This window comes from Helobdella robusta (assembly GCF_000326865.2).
Source record: "Helobdella robusta unplaced genomic scaffold HELROscaffold_11, whole genome shotgun sequence".
In the NCBI taxonomy this organism is placed as follows: Eukaryota; Metazoa; Annelida; class Clitellata; order Rhynchobdellida; family Glossiphoniidae; genus Helobdella; species Helobdella robusta.
This window is the reverse complement of record NW_008703617.1, coordinates 1,330,078-1,347,904: the sequence shown is the minus strand read 5'-3', so window position 1 is coordinate 1,347,904 and position 17,827 is coordinate 1,330,078. Positions and strand designations below refer to the sequence as shown.

The 17,827-nt window shown below is 32.2% G+C and overlaps 1 protein-coding gene across 1 annotated transcript; it reads left to right on the top strand.

Annotated features, from left to right (window-relative positions):
• Positions 1 to 14,008: 14,008 nt before the first annotated feature.
• HELRODRAFT_167195 (hypothetical protein) lies at positions 14,009 to 15,818 on the top strand (the record flags this gene model as incomplete). Its single annotated transcript, XM_009012724.1, has 2 exons — positions 14,009 to 14,898; positions 14,972 to 15,818. 2 exons carry the CDS (start codon positions 14,009 to 14,011, stop codon positions 15,816 to 15,818), a joined length of 1,737 nt encoding a protein of 578 aa, XP_009010972.1.
• Positions 15,819 to 17,827: the final 2,009 nt, after the last annotated feature.

Below are 17,827 nucleotides of genomic sequence, written 5' to 3'. Positions count from 1 at the left end.
TACAATGTTAATCGTTGATATTATGATGTTGATATTATTAGCATTATTATTATTATTGTTATTATCGTCATCATCATCATAACCACTGACCGGTTTTATTGACGGCTTCGATGATGTCGCTGTGCCATTCTTCGGCACGCCTCTGAGTGAAACATTTCAACGAAAGTCGTCTGAACGAGTGAATGAGTGAATGAATGAATGAATGAATGAATGAATGAATGAATGAATGAATGAATGAATGAATGAATGAACAAGTGAGTGAATGAATGAATGAATGAATGAATGAACAAACGAACCAACGAACCAACGAATGAACGAACGAACCAACCAACCAACGAATGAATGAATGAACGAACGAACGAACGAATACCTCGATAGATTAGTGATAACCAATCCATCTCGCCATCCCGTGTTCAATAAGCCATGATTAACCTGAAATCAACATCGTCCTTATCATCACCACCATCATCACCACCATCACCACCACCATCATCACCACCATCATCACCACCATCACCACCACCATCATCACCACCATCACCACCACCATCATCACCACCATCACCACCACCATCATCATCATCATCACCTTAAAATCCTGGTCCATGAGAAGCACATCACTTATCAATCCGTCTTCCGGTCTCACGTAGGCGAGGTATGTGTCCTTTAGGATCAGCCATCTACTCGTGTTGTTGTTATTATTATTATTATTATTATTATTATTATTATTATTATTATTATTATTATTATTATTATTATTATTATTATTATTGCCATTATCTTCACCGTCATCATCGTCATCGTCGTGAAAAAACGAATGAACAAATGAACAAATGAATGAACAAATAAAGAAATCACAATCTAAACTATCAAGCCACTTTTAAGGTTAAACCAACAGACAAACAATGAATTGAAGAATGAACAGACACACGAAATAGCAAGCAAACGAACGTACGAACGAACGAACGAACGAACGAACCTATCAAGCCACTTGCCAGGTTGGCAAACAGAGCAGCAAGAAAAACATGAAAGGGCGAAGCGTCGACCGCCTGATTTCTTGCGTACCATACTCTCTCGAAGTTTAGGGCCGAGGTCAGTAATGAAAGACAAGTGACTTACATCTAAGAATTTTAACTGGAGGTATTTGAAGATTACCATTTAAATCCCTAGTTAATTCAGTCGTTCACGCGTTCTTCATTCATCATTCATCCACTTACACATTCATTCATTTGCTTGCTCTTTCGCTTTTCCATTCATCTGTTCGTTCATTCGTTCGTTCGTTCGTTCATTCATTCATTCATCCATTCATTCATTTACGGTACTAACAACTTCAGGATGGGACCTATAGACAGGACTTTTGAGAACACTTTGTAGATAGCCTGCAGTAGTATCTGGGTGATTGAATGAATGAACGAATGAACGAACAAATGAATGAATGAACAAACGAACAAACAAACAAACAAACGAACGAACAAATGGATGTAGAAGTGTACAAACGCACAGGAATGAATAGAAAAATGAGTAAAAAATGATTAACAAATAATTGAATGACAAGAGCAAAACTGCCAACCAACCAACCAACCAACCAAACAACCAGCCAGCCAGCCAGCAACTAACTTACCTTACGTTCATCCAATTGATTGTGACCTCTGATAAGAGCTTCTGGTGTTTTCGGAAACCTGGATAGGTTGGGATTGTGCGCCTGAAAACTTTTCTTCCTTTCTCGTGCTCTGTCGTGAGTAGGTTTGTACAACTTACATACATACGTACACACATACAAACATACATACGTAAATACGTACATACATACATACATACATACATACATACATACATACATACATACATACATACATACATACATACATACATACATACATACATACATACATACATACATACATACATACATACATACATACATACATACATACATACTTACGTACATACATACATACATACATACGTACATACATGAATACTTAATCAGCATCATCATCATCATCATAATCAACATCATCATCATGTTTAGTGTAAAAATTTAACTGCAGCTATGCTGAATGAGTTGAAGAGGGCGGTTGAAAAAATGTGGCTTGGCAGTAAATTGTGCTTTAAAAATACAATTTCAATTCACCATCATCATCATCGTCATCATCATCATCGTCGCTATCGTCATCATTATCATCAAATTCTTCACCAGAAACTTCATCGTCGTTATAATTGTCTAATTTCTTTTTCATTATCATCTTCACAAATTCATCATCACAATGATATCATCGTCGTCGTCAGCATCATTATCATCATCTCATCATATTAATAACATCATCATCACCACCACCATCATCATCATCAAAACATCATCATCATCATAATCGCTATTAAGAAGTAACTTGCCCGTAGATTTTGTTGTGTGTGACAGAAAAAAAATGAAGAAAAGAAAAATTTAATTTAAACTGCCGGCGACCTCTCTCTCTTTCTCTCTTTCTCTCTCTCTCTCTCTCACTCCCTCTTTTTTTCTCTCTTACTTTCTCTTCCTTGTTTTCTCTCCTTTTTGTCTCCCATTTTATTACTCTCCCGAGCGCACATCACACCCTATTAGGTAATTAGTGACGACGAAGAAGAAGATGATGATGACGATTAGATGGGCAATATTGACGATAATGATAATGATGACAATGGTAATGATAATGGTGATGATGGTAATGATAATGATGGTGGTGATGGTGATGATGATGATGACGAAGATCCAAAAAGAAATTATGAACTAACAAGCAAGATCGGTACATATCAAACACATTTGAAGAACATTCTTAAACATTTGAAAGCTGTCCTTAGCAAATCACGATAGTATATCCTTCCTCTATCTTCCATACAACATACAATACACTGAAACTAACACATGTTGATAAACGCTTCCCAAGGTTTTAAGTTATAATTGGATGGTGAATAAACAAGTTAATGAATAGAATATGCTGGCACCGACCATGATGATGACGATGGTGAAAACGATGATGACGATCTTGGAGATAAAAATTGGCTGAAGATGACGATCACACACGCGCACACACGCACGCACGCACACGAGCCAAAAACATAAACATACACACTGTTAGTGATGACGACCTGTGTGTGTGTGTGTGTGTGTGTGTGTGTGTGTGTGTGTGTGTGTGTGTGTGTGTGTGTGTGTGCGTCTGCATATGTCTGTGGTGGATTAACATAAAACGATCTTTAGTTTCAATACAAGACAAGAAATGTTTGTTCAGTAGTACTACCTTCCTTACAATATTGATAACATTAAAAGCGAGTTGAGTGCCAAGAGACCGAACATGGTGAATCATTTTTACATTATATTGACTATGAATATGTGTGTGTGTGTGCGCGCGTGTGTGTACGTGTGTGTGTGTGGTGTGTGTGTGTGTGCTATACAGTGTTGGGTAAATTTTAAAAATCAAATGATCCAAAAAAAAAAAAGAAGTAATTTTGAATATTCCTTCAAACCCATACTCAGCCAGAGTTTAATGAATCCAATACAATTTGATATAGAAGCACATCACACAAATCACTAGCAGCCAAGTGTGATTGCATCAGTAACAATTTGACCAAACGATGTTCCAACAACGGTTTCATACAGCAAAACATGCAGAGAAATAATTTTCTTATGGAAATCTCACTCCTTAGACATGACCGGTAGGATGGTTGACTTGGTCTTGTATAGGATGAGTACACCGTGCAGACTTTGGAAATGTTTGTACCTTCTTCGGATTTGCCACTGATAGCCCCCATGGCTAATCTCGATGATATATCTGTTTAGGTGTATGTGCGTGTGTGTGTGTGTGTGTGTGTGTGTGTATGTGCGTGTATGTGTGTGTTGTGTGTGACTGTGCAAAAAAAAGATAGAAAAAAAAACCAACAAGTTAGGGTTCAGTATTTGAGTACTGTCGACTTCGGCATCGATAATCTTAACCGTGATTTTTTGTCCGGGTAGGAAACAGAGTCTATTCATCGAATCAAACGGTAGCGATGTTTTGTATATGGACTGATATGGAATCTTCTTTACTGAAGTAAAAATAATTATAAATAATTTTATGACATTATTATTATATCTTGTGTTCTTTGCCTTTCTAATTGCTGGTCGCTGGTTATACTTTAAAAATGAGCATTTTGAAAAGTAATTATTCTACTCTTCAAGTTCAAACACATTACACATGAACACTGTTCAATCAATTATAAAAAGTCTCTGGAAAAAAATTCATATACACACATAGGCAATAAAATACAATAGAATACAATATAATACATTACAAAACAGTATAATACAATGCAATACAATATAATACAATTCAAAACAGTATAATACAATACTATACAATATAATACAATACAATACTTTACTTTATCTCCTATATTTTTGTTTATATTTTTATTTTTGTTTGATCTTTATGTATGAACAGAACATATTAACATATATTCATGTACACTGTTTATGTGTTAAAATTTTATAGTTAGTTTTGTGTCGCGGGCATAGGGACATTTTGTCTTTGCTCATGTTTTTTTCATAATAATAATACAACATTATAAAGAACAATAGAATACAATACTATACAAACGATATAATACTACACAACACAACATAGCACAATACAACACAATGCAACACAACAAAATACAATATAATACAAAACTATACAATACAATATAATATACAATACCAAACTAACCAACAGAGCCATAATTCTTGGCCAATTCTTGTGCATCATTTTCATCATTGTCAGGTATAGGTAGATAATCGAATTCGTCGTCTTCTTCAAAAATATTTATAGAATCATTAAAGAGAGATGACATCTGTATGTCTTCTACTACTGCTCCTGGTCTTTCATCATCATTTGTAGGGTTCTTCATGGTACCATAGTTCCTATCCATTTTTAATAGAGTATTTTTTGTGCTTTTGCTTGAGGAAATGTTTTTTTTATTTATTTAAAATTTATTTAACTTTCAGAAGCGGATTGAGTTATATGTTGAATACAGAAAGTTGGAAATGAAAGAATTGACAAAATGAACATCTGATGATCTACAAATCTTTATAATTGTAGTAATTAAATAAATCAATCATGGATCATTATTTTAATAATTTAATTTTATTTAATTAATTATTCATTTTTATAATATTTCTAGTTAATTAATCTTACTGTAATATGAGTGTAATGCAATATAATATTAGTAATTTTCATTCATGTATTAATTTATTTATTTAAATATTATTTCAATATAATAAATCGCTTTATTAATTTATTATTATTATTATTTTATTTCATAATTTTTTAAATATTTAAGAAGTTTAAATTTTAAATTTATGAAATCATCAAAAGTATGTCTTTAAAAGTATTAACTTTTTTCAAAATAAATTCAAACAAACATTTTAAACAATGAAAAAACAAATAATTAGGGCGTTCGGATCTCTGGTTTTACCGATAAAGAAACATTTTTTATTTATTTAATTTATTTAAATGGTAATAGTAACTTAAGTCTACTTTTATATGAACAAGGTGCCCGTTTGAGATTAGATGCATGTTGAGACTTTGATAAAAAAATTGGAAGGTTTTGTTAAGATTGAAAAAATTAACACAATTATAATAATTTCCTTATTAATTTTTAATCATTTATTAAATTATTTTTAGTTTAATAGTTTTTGATTTTTCAAAGTAATTATAAAAATTATTAAAATAGCTGTTGAATCATTAACTTTGAAGTTTTTAGTTTTATTGAAAGTAAATGATGGGATATTTCATAATTATAATCTATTTGTTAACTGTTACATGCTATTTTTAAAAGAAAATCTTCAATAATTTTCAACCATTTTAACAGTTTTAATACCTAATTATCATTATTTATATATGTATGTATATATACATATATATATGTGTATGTATATATATATATATGTATATATATATATACATATAATATTACTATATATATGTAAGTACATATGTATGTATATATATGTCTTATACATGTGTATGAATGTATGCTTATTTGAAATACATTAAGTTAAAGAGAAAGCACTCGCTTTCATAATTTCATGAAAAATGTGTTTAAATATTGGCAATTGTGATGAAGATAGGTCGATATAAATTTCCATTAGTTTGTGTAGGTCTGTCAGAAAATGATTATTAATGTTAATTATTGTGTTTTTATATTGTGTATTTTATAATATAAATATATGTAATAATTATATATGAAAAATTGAGTCCATCAAATTAAAAAATTGTGGATTGCTACTAGACTAGAAGAGGCTGACTGAAGTCAGGAAGATTCATAAAAGTTAAGAAGTAAGTGAAGTTCAAGTGTCGTTTTAAAGGTTTTTAAATGAATGTTAATTTTAAATTTTATAAGAAAAAATGAAAATTCTGAACAAATTTCAGTTTTTAGAGTTGTTTTTATCAGTTTTCCTAGTAATCTTAATTGTTAATCTGTTAATATTTAATAATGTTAAAGTTAATTAATCTTAACTTAATAACTAATATATATGACTTATCAGTTATCTTACTAAAATTTAATTACTAATTCTCCCAACACCTAACTAGATCAATATGATGAGCACTGCTTATGGTATATTTCATTTATTTTTTATTTTTTCATTCATTCATAATTTTTAACAGTACATTGAACTACTTGAAGATAAATTTAATCTGTTAAGAAGTGTTAATTAATTATTTAATATATTTATTTACTGTAATCAAACTAAAAAATTGATATGATTATAACACTAGATAAAATTTAATTTACATAAGAGTTGAATTTACTCCTTTTAATAAATAAATTTTATTTGATTTCAGATTCATTCAAATATGAAAATATAAAGATGTTGATTCAGTCCATGTTACTACCATTTCTAGCTGGATCTAGAGCAACACACCTGAAAAAATATGCTAACCATACTCTCTGTTGTTTAATCAAACACTTACATACAGCTAAAAGTGTTCATGTTCTAATTTCATCATCAATATTGGTTGAACAATTTGTATAATAGTCAAATCTGATAAAGCCATTTATTAGTATTATAAAAGACAAATGTGTAGAGTTATTAGACAATTAGTCAAACAATTAGTCAATTAATCTAATTAGTCAATTGATCAATCAATCATAGGCTAGTCAGTTGCTCATTTATTCATAGTCTAATCATTTTTTGTTTTGTCTTGTTTTTCATTTTTCTTTTTTAATTTTACTGTTTTTCAAAATCTGGTCAGCAGAATTTAAAGAATCATGTTTAGTTATAAGAAGCTTTTCTTCTTCCTCTTCTCGTTCATAATAGTATTAACAGTAATAATAAATAGATATGTACTGCCTGGTTTATTGTCATACCATTTCAGCATTTTCAGAGCAAAAGATTTAATATTAAGCAAAAACGAGATCAACCCACTGATCAAAGCGTTCACCGTGATGTCAGACATTCACCTCGATGACACAGACCTGCAGCACACACTTTCTGGCAAGCACATCAACTTGCATGCGCTAACTGATGTAGAAAAGAAACAGCATATTGCCATTGGCGGGGGCATAACGTCTGCTAGCATCATAAACATAACTGAGAAAAACGTCGAGCAGAAATTTATTTTCTTCAATGCCTTTTTTCCATCATTTTGCAAAACAGCATCCACGCAGTTCAAGTATCATTTTTACCTATCATTTGACGTCAATGACACAGTTTTCTCAAACGATCGTCTGTTAGACTCGTTTGTGAAGGCGTTCGAACGGCGTTCTCAAACAACTTGTCAGCACCTAGAAACATTTCTTCATCTTGTCAAGTGCAACCACTTCAAGAAACCTGCCTGGGCTCAGAACGACGCTATGATGGAAGCCTACCTCGACGGCATTGAATATTTCTACAGAGTCAATGATGACAGTATCCTAATTACCAAAGATTGGACGCCGATGTTTGTTCGCCAGTTGGGAAAGTTCTCCCCAGAGAATGTCGGTGTGGTTGGTCCTAATCATCACGGGGGTAATATGGGTATCTTAACTTACGATTTTGTTCATAGGACGCATATTGATATCTTTGGATACTATTATCCGAGATTGTTTACTGATTGGTTTGCCGATAATTGGATCACTGAAGTTTATAAGCCATACAATATGAAGAAAGTTATAGGTTTAATTTTATTCATTTATTTGTTTCATTAATTCAATTATTCATTCAATTGATCAATCATTCATGCGATCAACCATCTATTTATTCATTCATTCAATCATTTATTCACTCAACTATTCGTTTATTCATTCATATCCATCCATCAACTTAGCTTACATAATTGATTTAACGAATGAATGAATAAATTTTTTTATGAAAACTGCATAGAAGTGAATCACAATAGATAAAATTTCTAAATAAAATAAATTATTTACATTTCTTTCCCTGATTCGTCCTAAAATCAGGCATAAAGTTGAGTCACACAATGTCGTTGGGTAGAAGGTACACGCCTGATTGGAGTATCGAAAGAAATGTTCTCGACCAAATTAAACTTGACAAAGATACTTTAAATAAGTTTGTGGTGATGACGATGAGGACGATGATGAGGATGCTGATGATGATATATATGTATGTACTGCTTTTTATCATCGCACTCTAATTAATAATTTTTTTGTTGTAAATCAATTCATCCCTATTGACAGGTACATAAGTTCTTACAAACAATTGAAAACATCATCAGTATCATCATCATCAACGCCACCAGAATCATCATCACCACCGACAAACGCAACAAAGAATCAACAATACAACAGCTACTTCATAGACAAGAAAGTTATTTCGATGTCTTTGTTCGGAAATGAACCGCGAATGAACGTTGGAGCCATTAGAAATGCCCAAATATTACCAATTTATTTTCCTGGTTGGAAGCTTAGAATATACACTCCGGACCCTGAATATTACAATAATAATAATAATAATAATGGTAGTAGTAGTAGTAGTAGTAGTAGTAGTAGTAGCAGTAGCAGTAGTAGTAGCAGTAAAGACAAAAATAAAAATAGCACAACTGAAAACAACTCAACATTAATCTTTAGTAATTTTATTAGTAATATAAATGGTAGCAGTAGCAACAGCAATGAGAACAATAGTAATAGTAACCCATTTGTAACTAGTGATAATGATACGATGAACAATGGTATTAACGTTGGTGGCATTACAAAAGCGACTATAAATATTAATACTAATAACGTTTCGCAGTATCTTTTGGACAACCCTTCCACCTCCCCAAACACGAAAAGACCGCAAAATTGGTCCCATGACAATAAATTCGGGCCCATCCCTTATAGAATCATCCACACGCTGAAGAGGTTTGACGTTGAAATCATCTTTATCAACCCCACTCGGACAGAACTACCGCCATCTCTCTGGAGTTTTTTAGTGGCTGACGACCCGTCCGTCGATTATTTCATAATCAGGAAGCCGAATTTTAGGCTGAGCACCAGGGAGTTTGAGGCTGTCCAGCATTTCATCGGTATATCCAACGAATCTTTGTCACTAAACGCCAAAAATGGTTCGGCTCTCCCCGTTGCATTCCATTGCGTTCGGGACGCTCTGACGCACGTGAACTCATCCGTCGTTTCCGGATTGTGGGGTGGGAATCGAAGATTGATATCAAAATTGATCAAGCCGATGAAGATAGAAACTTTATTAGGAGATTTGTATCGCTATGAATCGTACAGAAGGATCAAATCTGACGATCTGGAGTTTATATTTTTGAATGATTTTCTTTGGAATAGATGGCACTCTCATTTCGTCTGTCACGATAGCGTTACTAAGGTTAATAGATCTCTGGTTAGGGCTGTCGGGTTTCCGAAAAGTTCTGGTTCGAGAAATTACCTGAACATCGTGGGGTTAAAGTTCAATCGGCACCATCTGCCAGATGAGCAAACGTGGTTGACGGAGGTCAAAAATCTGTCTTTGTACCCATAAGAATCATAATTCATTTTTGTTTTTATTTTGTTGTTGTTGTTTATTATTGTTTTGGTTTTGTTTATTTATATTTTATCTTTGATAATGAACGACATTGTTATCTTTTCAGTTCATTGTACCATTTTCATATGGATCGCATTGCATTTATATGCTCTCTTCAATGTTAATTTATTTTTCGGTAATCGGTAATGTTTATCGCTATTATTAATGTTATCATTATTGTTATTATTGATGTTATTAGTGATATTATTTGTTATTGAGACTTTTAGATGTATATGCCCAAATCGATTATTGATCCGTTTTTGTCAGTAACGAACGACATTTTTTTCTTTACATTTTCATAAATTTAGTTTAGTCATAAGTCCTACACATCTCAATCGAACACGTGTAGTCGTGATTCAAGCTGTACTATAGTTCAATTCTTGCACTAAAATTCCGTGTGTGTTGATTATTTTTTTCTGATTTTATTATCCGCATGATTGCAAAATAATAACGCATCATAACAATGATAATGTTGTTTATTATTGTTATTGTTGTTATTTTTATTGTTATCGGTGCTACCTTTGAAGTTAAAATCATACTGGTGGATCTTTACAAGTTTTACACTTATTATAACTTATTAATTAACACGCTTATTAATTGGTTAATTGATTACGTAATCAATTAATTATATAATTAAGCCAATTAATCATTCAATTATTTAGTCAAATTAATCAGTAGTCATATGTGTATGCGTTCAATTATGTAAATAAAAAATAGGACATCCTTCGTTCGTTGTGTTGTCGGTGTTGTTGTTGATATTGTTGTTGATGTTTTTGTTGTTTTTGTCGTTTTATATATTTATTTATTACGATTCTCCCTCTAATATTTTTTTTCAAAGACATCAACAACGAACTCACATTGCATATTTAAATACACGTGAAACAAAGCACCAATAGCAGTTTGCCAAGTAATTTACCTTTACACAATCTACTCTCTCTTATTGAAAGTAACAGATCACCCATCTTGACACGATTTTTCGATTTTTGTATAATTTTACAAACAACAGTTACTTTAATTATCATTATTTTTTTATCATGTTGAAAAAATTTCTTTTTTTTAAACGTGTTGCTATTTACGGCTATATTTACGTTTGAACAAAGTGTAAATACAGTATTTCGTAATAATGATGATTATTTTTTAAATCGATTTTACGCTATTTCACGAAGAAGTAATTAATAATAATAATAAGTAAATAAATAATAAATAAATAAATAATGATGAGTAAAAATAAATTATTTCGATGATGAAGTTATTAACGAACCATAGAAATTTTGCACAGATACTCATTTTAACCATTGTAACATCCACAATTATTTACTATAATTGGAAGGATAGAGGGCTCTATAAGTTTTGCACTGGACCGTTTTGTAGCATTTCGAAGCAATTTCTGCTGGGTTTAAAAGCCATAAAAACGGATGATGAAGTTGTAAATTCTTATCTGAGGACTTTGGAGATCTTAATAACCAACTTGCTGGCCAGAGAAACAAACAACAGTGAGGTGTCGGTTACTTACTCGGATCGAATAGTCGATCCTCATCGCCTAAATGCAAGCGAAAGAGCTCGGCATGTTGTTGTAGGAATGGGCATTACTTCGACAAACTATCACAATCCAAACCCCAAAGATTTAATATTTTTTACTATTTTTTTAAAAACTTTCTGCACCAGTATATCAGCATCTAATAGGATCTTCCACATGTACCTTGCGTACGATTATAACGATGCTTTATTCACTTCCACCCGATTCAGCAAATCTTTCATAGAGCGTTACTCCGATTTGAAAAAAGATTTGTGCCCTGACAAAAAAATTACTCTTACACTTTTAAGATGTCCTCACAATAAAAAACCGGCTTGGGCACAAAATGACGCCATGATGGAGGCATATTTGGACGGATTCGATTATTTCTACCGCGTGAACGACGATACTAATCTATCTACAAGTGGATGGGACGACATTTTCATTAAGGAATTATCTCTATTTAATCCGCCAAACGTAGGCGTGGTTGGACCCAAGCATTCAGGGGGAAATGAAAATATATTAACGTACGACTTTGTGCATAGAATGCACATTGATATATTTGGATACTATTATCCTCGCACATTCACCGATTGGTACGCCGACAAATGGATCACAACGGTTTATCGACCGAAAAACTGCAAAAAATTATCAAATGTCCGCGTCATCCATCTTCTTGTTAAGATGAGATATCTGCCTAGAATGAGCCTCAAAAGTGATGCAAAACTCCTTCTAAAAACACCAATCTTAACAAAGTTTGTTTCCAGAACACATTTTTAGTTTTTCAAGCAAAAAAATTATTGAAACGTGTTTTTTTCAAAACTTTAGGCATTTATCAAACGCTAGAAAGTCATTCTCTGAAATTAAAAAGTCGTCTGTGAATAAGGTGATCTGCATGACCTTGGACCAGAATTCTGCACCGATAATTATGGGCGCCATAAGGAATGCTCTTCTTACTCCTTTGACATTTCCTGGGTGGAAGTTACGAATTTACGCAATGTTTCAAGACAATGATCGGCTGAATAGAGGCCAAAGGAATGACCATCCCATCAAAATTCCATTCAGAATCAAACGTTGTTTAGAGAGACTTGGCGCAGAAATAGTTGAAGTGGATAAATTCTTTCCTCAAATTGTTATAATGGAAAAATCTGAACTTAAGCACCCATCATTTATGTGGAGTTATTTAGTTATTGATGACCAAAAAGTTGATTATTTTATAATCCGAAAGCCTGAATTTCGTTTGAGTTCTAGAGATTATCTACTCGTCAACGATTTTTTCATGAAATCGGAAAATCGATTTAATCGAAATTCAACTCATCTTTCAAAAGGAAAACCTTTACTAGCGTTCCACAGCATTATTGATTCTGAATATTTTCAAAATTTCACATTAGTTCCTGGTCTGCTGAGCGGAAATGTCAAGGTTATCCGTCATTTATTAGGCTCGTCCGGTAATTTTATTCAAACTGTGTTGAATCATACAAATGAGAACGATGATGAATACAAATTTTTGAATTTTCTCTATGGAAAATTTAAACAAAATTTTTACCGTCATGATCCATCAACTTCATGTGTTCATTGTGACTCTAAAGAGCCTAGAAACTTGTATAACATTCTAGGTTTAAAATATAACCAGTTTCATATACCTCAAGACGAGTTGTGGTTCTATGAAATAAGAAAAAAAAATCACAGTTATCCGAAATAGTTATTTTTACTTTTGTTTTGTTTACAAAAAATATAAATTTAAAAAAACGCATTTAAAACTTCAAATGTTTATAAAAAAATATGAATAATAATATTCTAAATATAATTGTAGAAGCTGCATTTCACATTATTTATATTTTATAGAGTTATTTGTCAATTGGCTAGCAGCCATTAATCAATTGAAGATGAGAATAAAATGACAGCATATGCTCCTAAATTAACAATAAGTATAAGTGCTATATTTCAATTACTACACAAAAAATTTTCATTGAAAACTAGACAACGCCCTTTTGCCAAAACAAATGTACGGGGGGGTACTTTTTTCCATGACAACGGCTAAGTAGAGAGGAGTGCAAGCGTCTTTTAACCTTTTAAAACGAACCTAAACATAAATAAGTTCGTCAATAGGTGTCGTTTGAAATTAATTTCATCTAATTTTCAACGTGGATTAATATTAATAAATCTAAATAATTTCAAAAATGTTAAAGTACCGTGAAAAACTTACCCTTCTTACATGTTTATTTTTTTTGACGATTTTATCAATTTTATTAACTTACTGCATTGAATTCGGACGCAAATATCAATTAAAATTTTTCAATGGACATTTTATTATGAATTCAACATCATTACAAATTGATAATAATAATATGACAACAAAGTTTGTTACGAATTCAAACTCAGTACGAACCATGGATAATGCGACAAGGTTTATCATGAATTCAACATTACCTACCAACGATAAAAATATGGCAAAGTTTATTACGAATTCAATATCACTACTAGCTAATGATAGTAAAATGTCAAAATTTATCACGACGTCAACATCAGTACGAACAGATGATCCCATGGCAACACTTGATCGAAGAATTTTAGGAATTCTTAAGTCCGACTTGACATACAAAATTACAAAAGGTGTTTTGTTGGCTACTTACTCGGACCGATTAGTCGATCCTCATTGTTTGAATGCAAGCGAAAGAGCTCGGCATGTTGTTGTAGGAATGGGCATTACTTCGACAAACTATCACAATCCAAACCCCAAAGATTTAATATTTTTTACTATTTTTTTAAAAACTTTCTGCATCAGTATATCAGCATCTAATAGGATCTTCCACATGTACCTTGCGTACGATTATAACGATGCTTTATTCACTTCCACACGATTCAGAAAATCTTTCATAGAGCGTTACTCCGATTTGAAAAAAGATTTGTGCCCTGACAAAGAAATTACTCTTACACTTTTAAGATGTCCTCACAATAAAAAACCGGCTTGGGCACAAAATGACGCCATGATGGAGGCATATTTGGATGGATTCGATTATTTCTACCGCGTGAACGACGATACTAGTCTATCTACAAGTAGATGGGACGACATTTTCATTAAGGAATTATCTCTATTTAATCCGCCAAACGTAGGCGTGGTTGGACCCAAGCATTCAGGGGGAAATGAAAATATATTAACGTACGACTTTGTGCATAGAATGCACATTGATATATTTGGATACTATTATCCTCGCACATTCACCGATTGGTACGCCGACAAATGGATCACAACGGTTTATCGACCGAAAAACTGCAAAAAATTATCAAATGTCCGCGTCATCCATCTTCTTGTTAAGATGAGATATCTGCCTAGAATGAGCCTCAAAAGTGATGCAAAACTCCTTCTAAAAACACCAATCTTAACAAAGTTTGTTTCCAGAACACATTTTTAGTTTTTCAAGCAAAAAAATTATTGAAACGTGTTTTTTTCAAAACTTTAGGCATTTATCAAACGCTAGAAAGTCATTCTCTGAAATTAAAAAGTCGTCTGTGAATAAGGTGATCTGCATGACCTTGGACCAGAATTCTGCACCGATAATTATGGGCGCCATAAGGAATGCTCTTCTTACTCCTTTGACATTTCCTGGGTGGAAGTTACGAATTTACGCAATGTTTCAAGACAATGATCGGCTGAATAGAGGCCAAAGGAATGACCATCCCATCAAAATTCCATTCAGAATCAAACGTTGTTTAGAGAGACTTGGCGCAGAAATAGTTGAAGTGGATAAATTCTTTCCTCAAATTGTTATAATGGAAAAATCTGAACTTAAGCACCCATCATTTATGTGGAGTTATTTAGTTATTGATGACCAAAAAGTTGATTATTTTATAATCCGAAAGCCTGAATTTCGTTTGAGTTCTAGAGATTATCTACTCGTCAACGATTTTTTCATGAAATCGGAAAATCGATTTAATCGAAATTCAACTCATCTTTCAAAAGGAAAACCTTTACTAGCGTTCCACAGCATTATTGATTCTGAATATTTTCAAAATTTCACATTAGTTCCTGGTCTGCTGAGCGGAAATGTCAAGGTTATCCGTCATTTATTAGGCTCGTCCGGTAATTTTATTCAAACTGTGTTGAATCATACAAATGAGAACGATGATGAATACAAATTTTTGAATTTTCTCTATGGAAAATTTAAACAAAATTTTTACCGTCATGATCCATCAACTTCATGTGTTCATTGTGACTCTAAAGAGCCTAGAAACTTGTATAACATTCTAGGTTTGAAATATAACCAGTTTCACATACCCCAAGACGTATCATGGTTCTCTATTAGATGAATAAAACTCATTCTGGTTAGCAGTAGTCGCATTTCTCCTCCAAAAGTATTCTAGCGCGATATATTTGTTTGTATGTTTAGACCTGTGTTTTTTACAGAGGTTTTTATTCTTGTAAATATTAATTCTTCTAATGTGAAGTTAATTGTTCGAGTTTCTTGTACTAATCAATGACTTTCATTCCAAATGATGATGAAGTTGAAACGCAACCCGTTTTAAATAAGACCTTGTGAAAAATATTCCTTTCATTTTACTGTAACATTTTATTTTTTTTATTAATGTTCTTACTCCTGTGGTTCACAGTACTAAGCTTGTTCTTTGTTTGTCTACCATTACATACAGTTATTTGTTCATTCTTTCATTGCTGCTTGTTAATTATGCATTTAGTTTTAGATTTACTATCAGTAAAATCATAATTGATAATTATCGTAACGCTGTCTATCGGCGCTTGTTAGTATCTTAGAACGGAAAATGAAATGTGAAAATTTGTTGACAAGAACTCATAAATATAAAAGTCGTCACAGTGAAATTGTATGGATGGAGAAACAAAACAAAACAATGGAATAAAACGTTTTTAAAATTTTATTTATACTGGGAAGAATGTTAGTTCCGTCTCTAGGGACTCCTTCCTGCCATTATAACACTGCAGCTGTATGCCTTCAACAAAATTTTTTCCGAAAATATAAAAAAATGCTTGAAAAATGGCACTTTAACCAAATGATCGGTTGACTGGTTAATTGAAAAATTGATTGACTGAAAAATTGATTGATTGATTGATTGATTGATTGATTGACTGATTGATTGATTGATTGGTTTATTGATCGATTGATAAGTCAATCATTTGATTATTTGCGGGCGGTTTTCTGTTTGAGAGGCGAATGGAGTAGAAAGTTAATTGGTTGATTGATGGGGAAGGAAGCGTGGCACATGTTTCAACGAATATATTCAACTGGAAATAATTCTACACACACACACACACACGCGTTGTAGATGCTAATATTAATATTTATGTATTATTATTTTTTGGTCTTTTCATTGAAAAACAACAGAAACACTTTTTAAATTTTAATAATAATGATAATAAAAAATAAAATCAAACAACAAAAATAGCAAAAATAATTTTAGTCATATTAATTATATATACTTTTTTTTATATAAAAAGCAGTCGATGAGAAAAATTGTTTATAATAATTTTATTAACTTGTCAAGTAGAACCAGAAAACAACAGACTCATTAAATTATTTCCAAACTATACCATCTTAAAATACACAGAACGCTACCTACAAAGACACAAAATACCGCTGAAATATACGCTGAAATATTCAGATATACCAGCAAATCAAATACCCACCTTGTATTTTAACACACGATGAAGATCAAACCTATTATCTGTGCGTATATACACATATTCCTATGCCAAAAATCATGAAAATATTTATATATATATATACATATATATATATAATATATATATAGAGCGTTTGTATATATATATATATATATATATATATATATATATAGGATTAAGACTGTCAGAAATGCATTTATTGATGAAAATCACAGCATGTTCCGCGTTTGCTAGCTCCCTGATTAATTTTCCGATTTTTTTAACGGCAGATCGTAAATCATTGTCAAGTTTCTTGAGTTCATAGCCAAAATTTTTTTTTCAGCCTGATAGGACATTTAAGCTCGGTGGAACATAAAAGCTTTTTACAGTTTTCCAATATGGTACCATCTTCGCTGTTCCAATTGATGGGTTGTGTATGTGGCCGAATGCTAAAGTTCGATTTCCCAAATGTTTCTTCTCGCTGTATTTATTGCGAACGCGTTTCTTTCGTCGTTAATAATCGTTCATTATCGATAATGGCTTTGCAGGTACAAAAAATTTGAAACCTTGAAAAGAACGAATGCTTGTTGTATCAGAGATTAGAAGGTGAAGATATCATCAGAAAGATTGCTAAAAAAAATTAATTCGACAAACGCAAATTGCGAACAATAGCGAAAACAAAGAA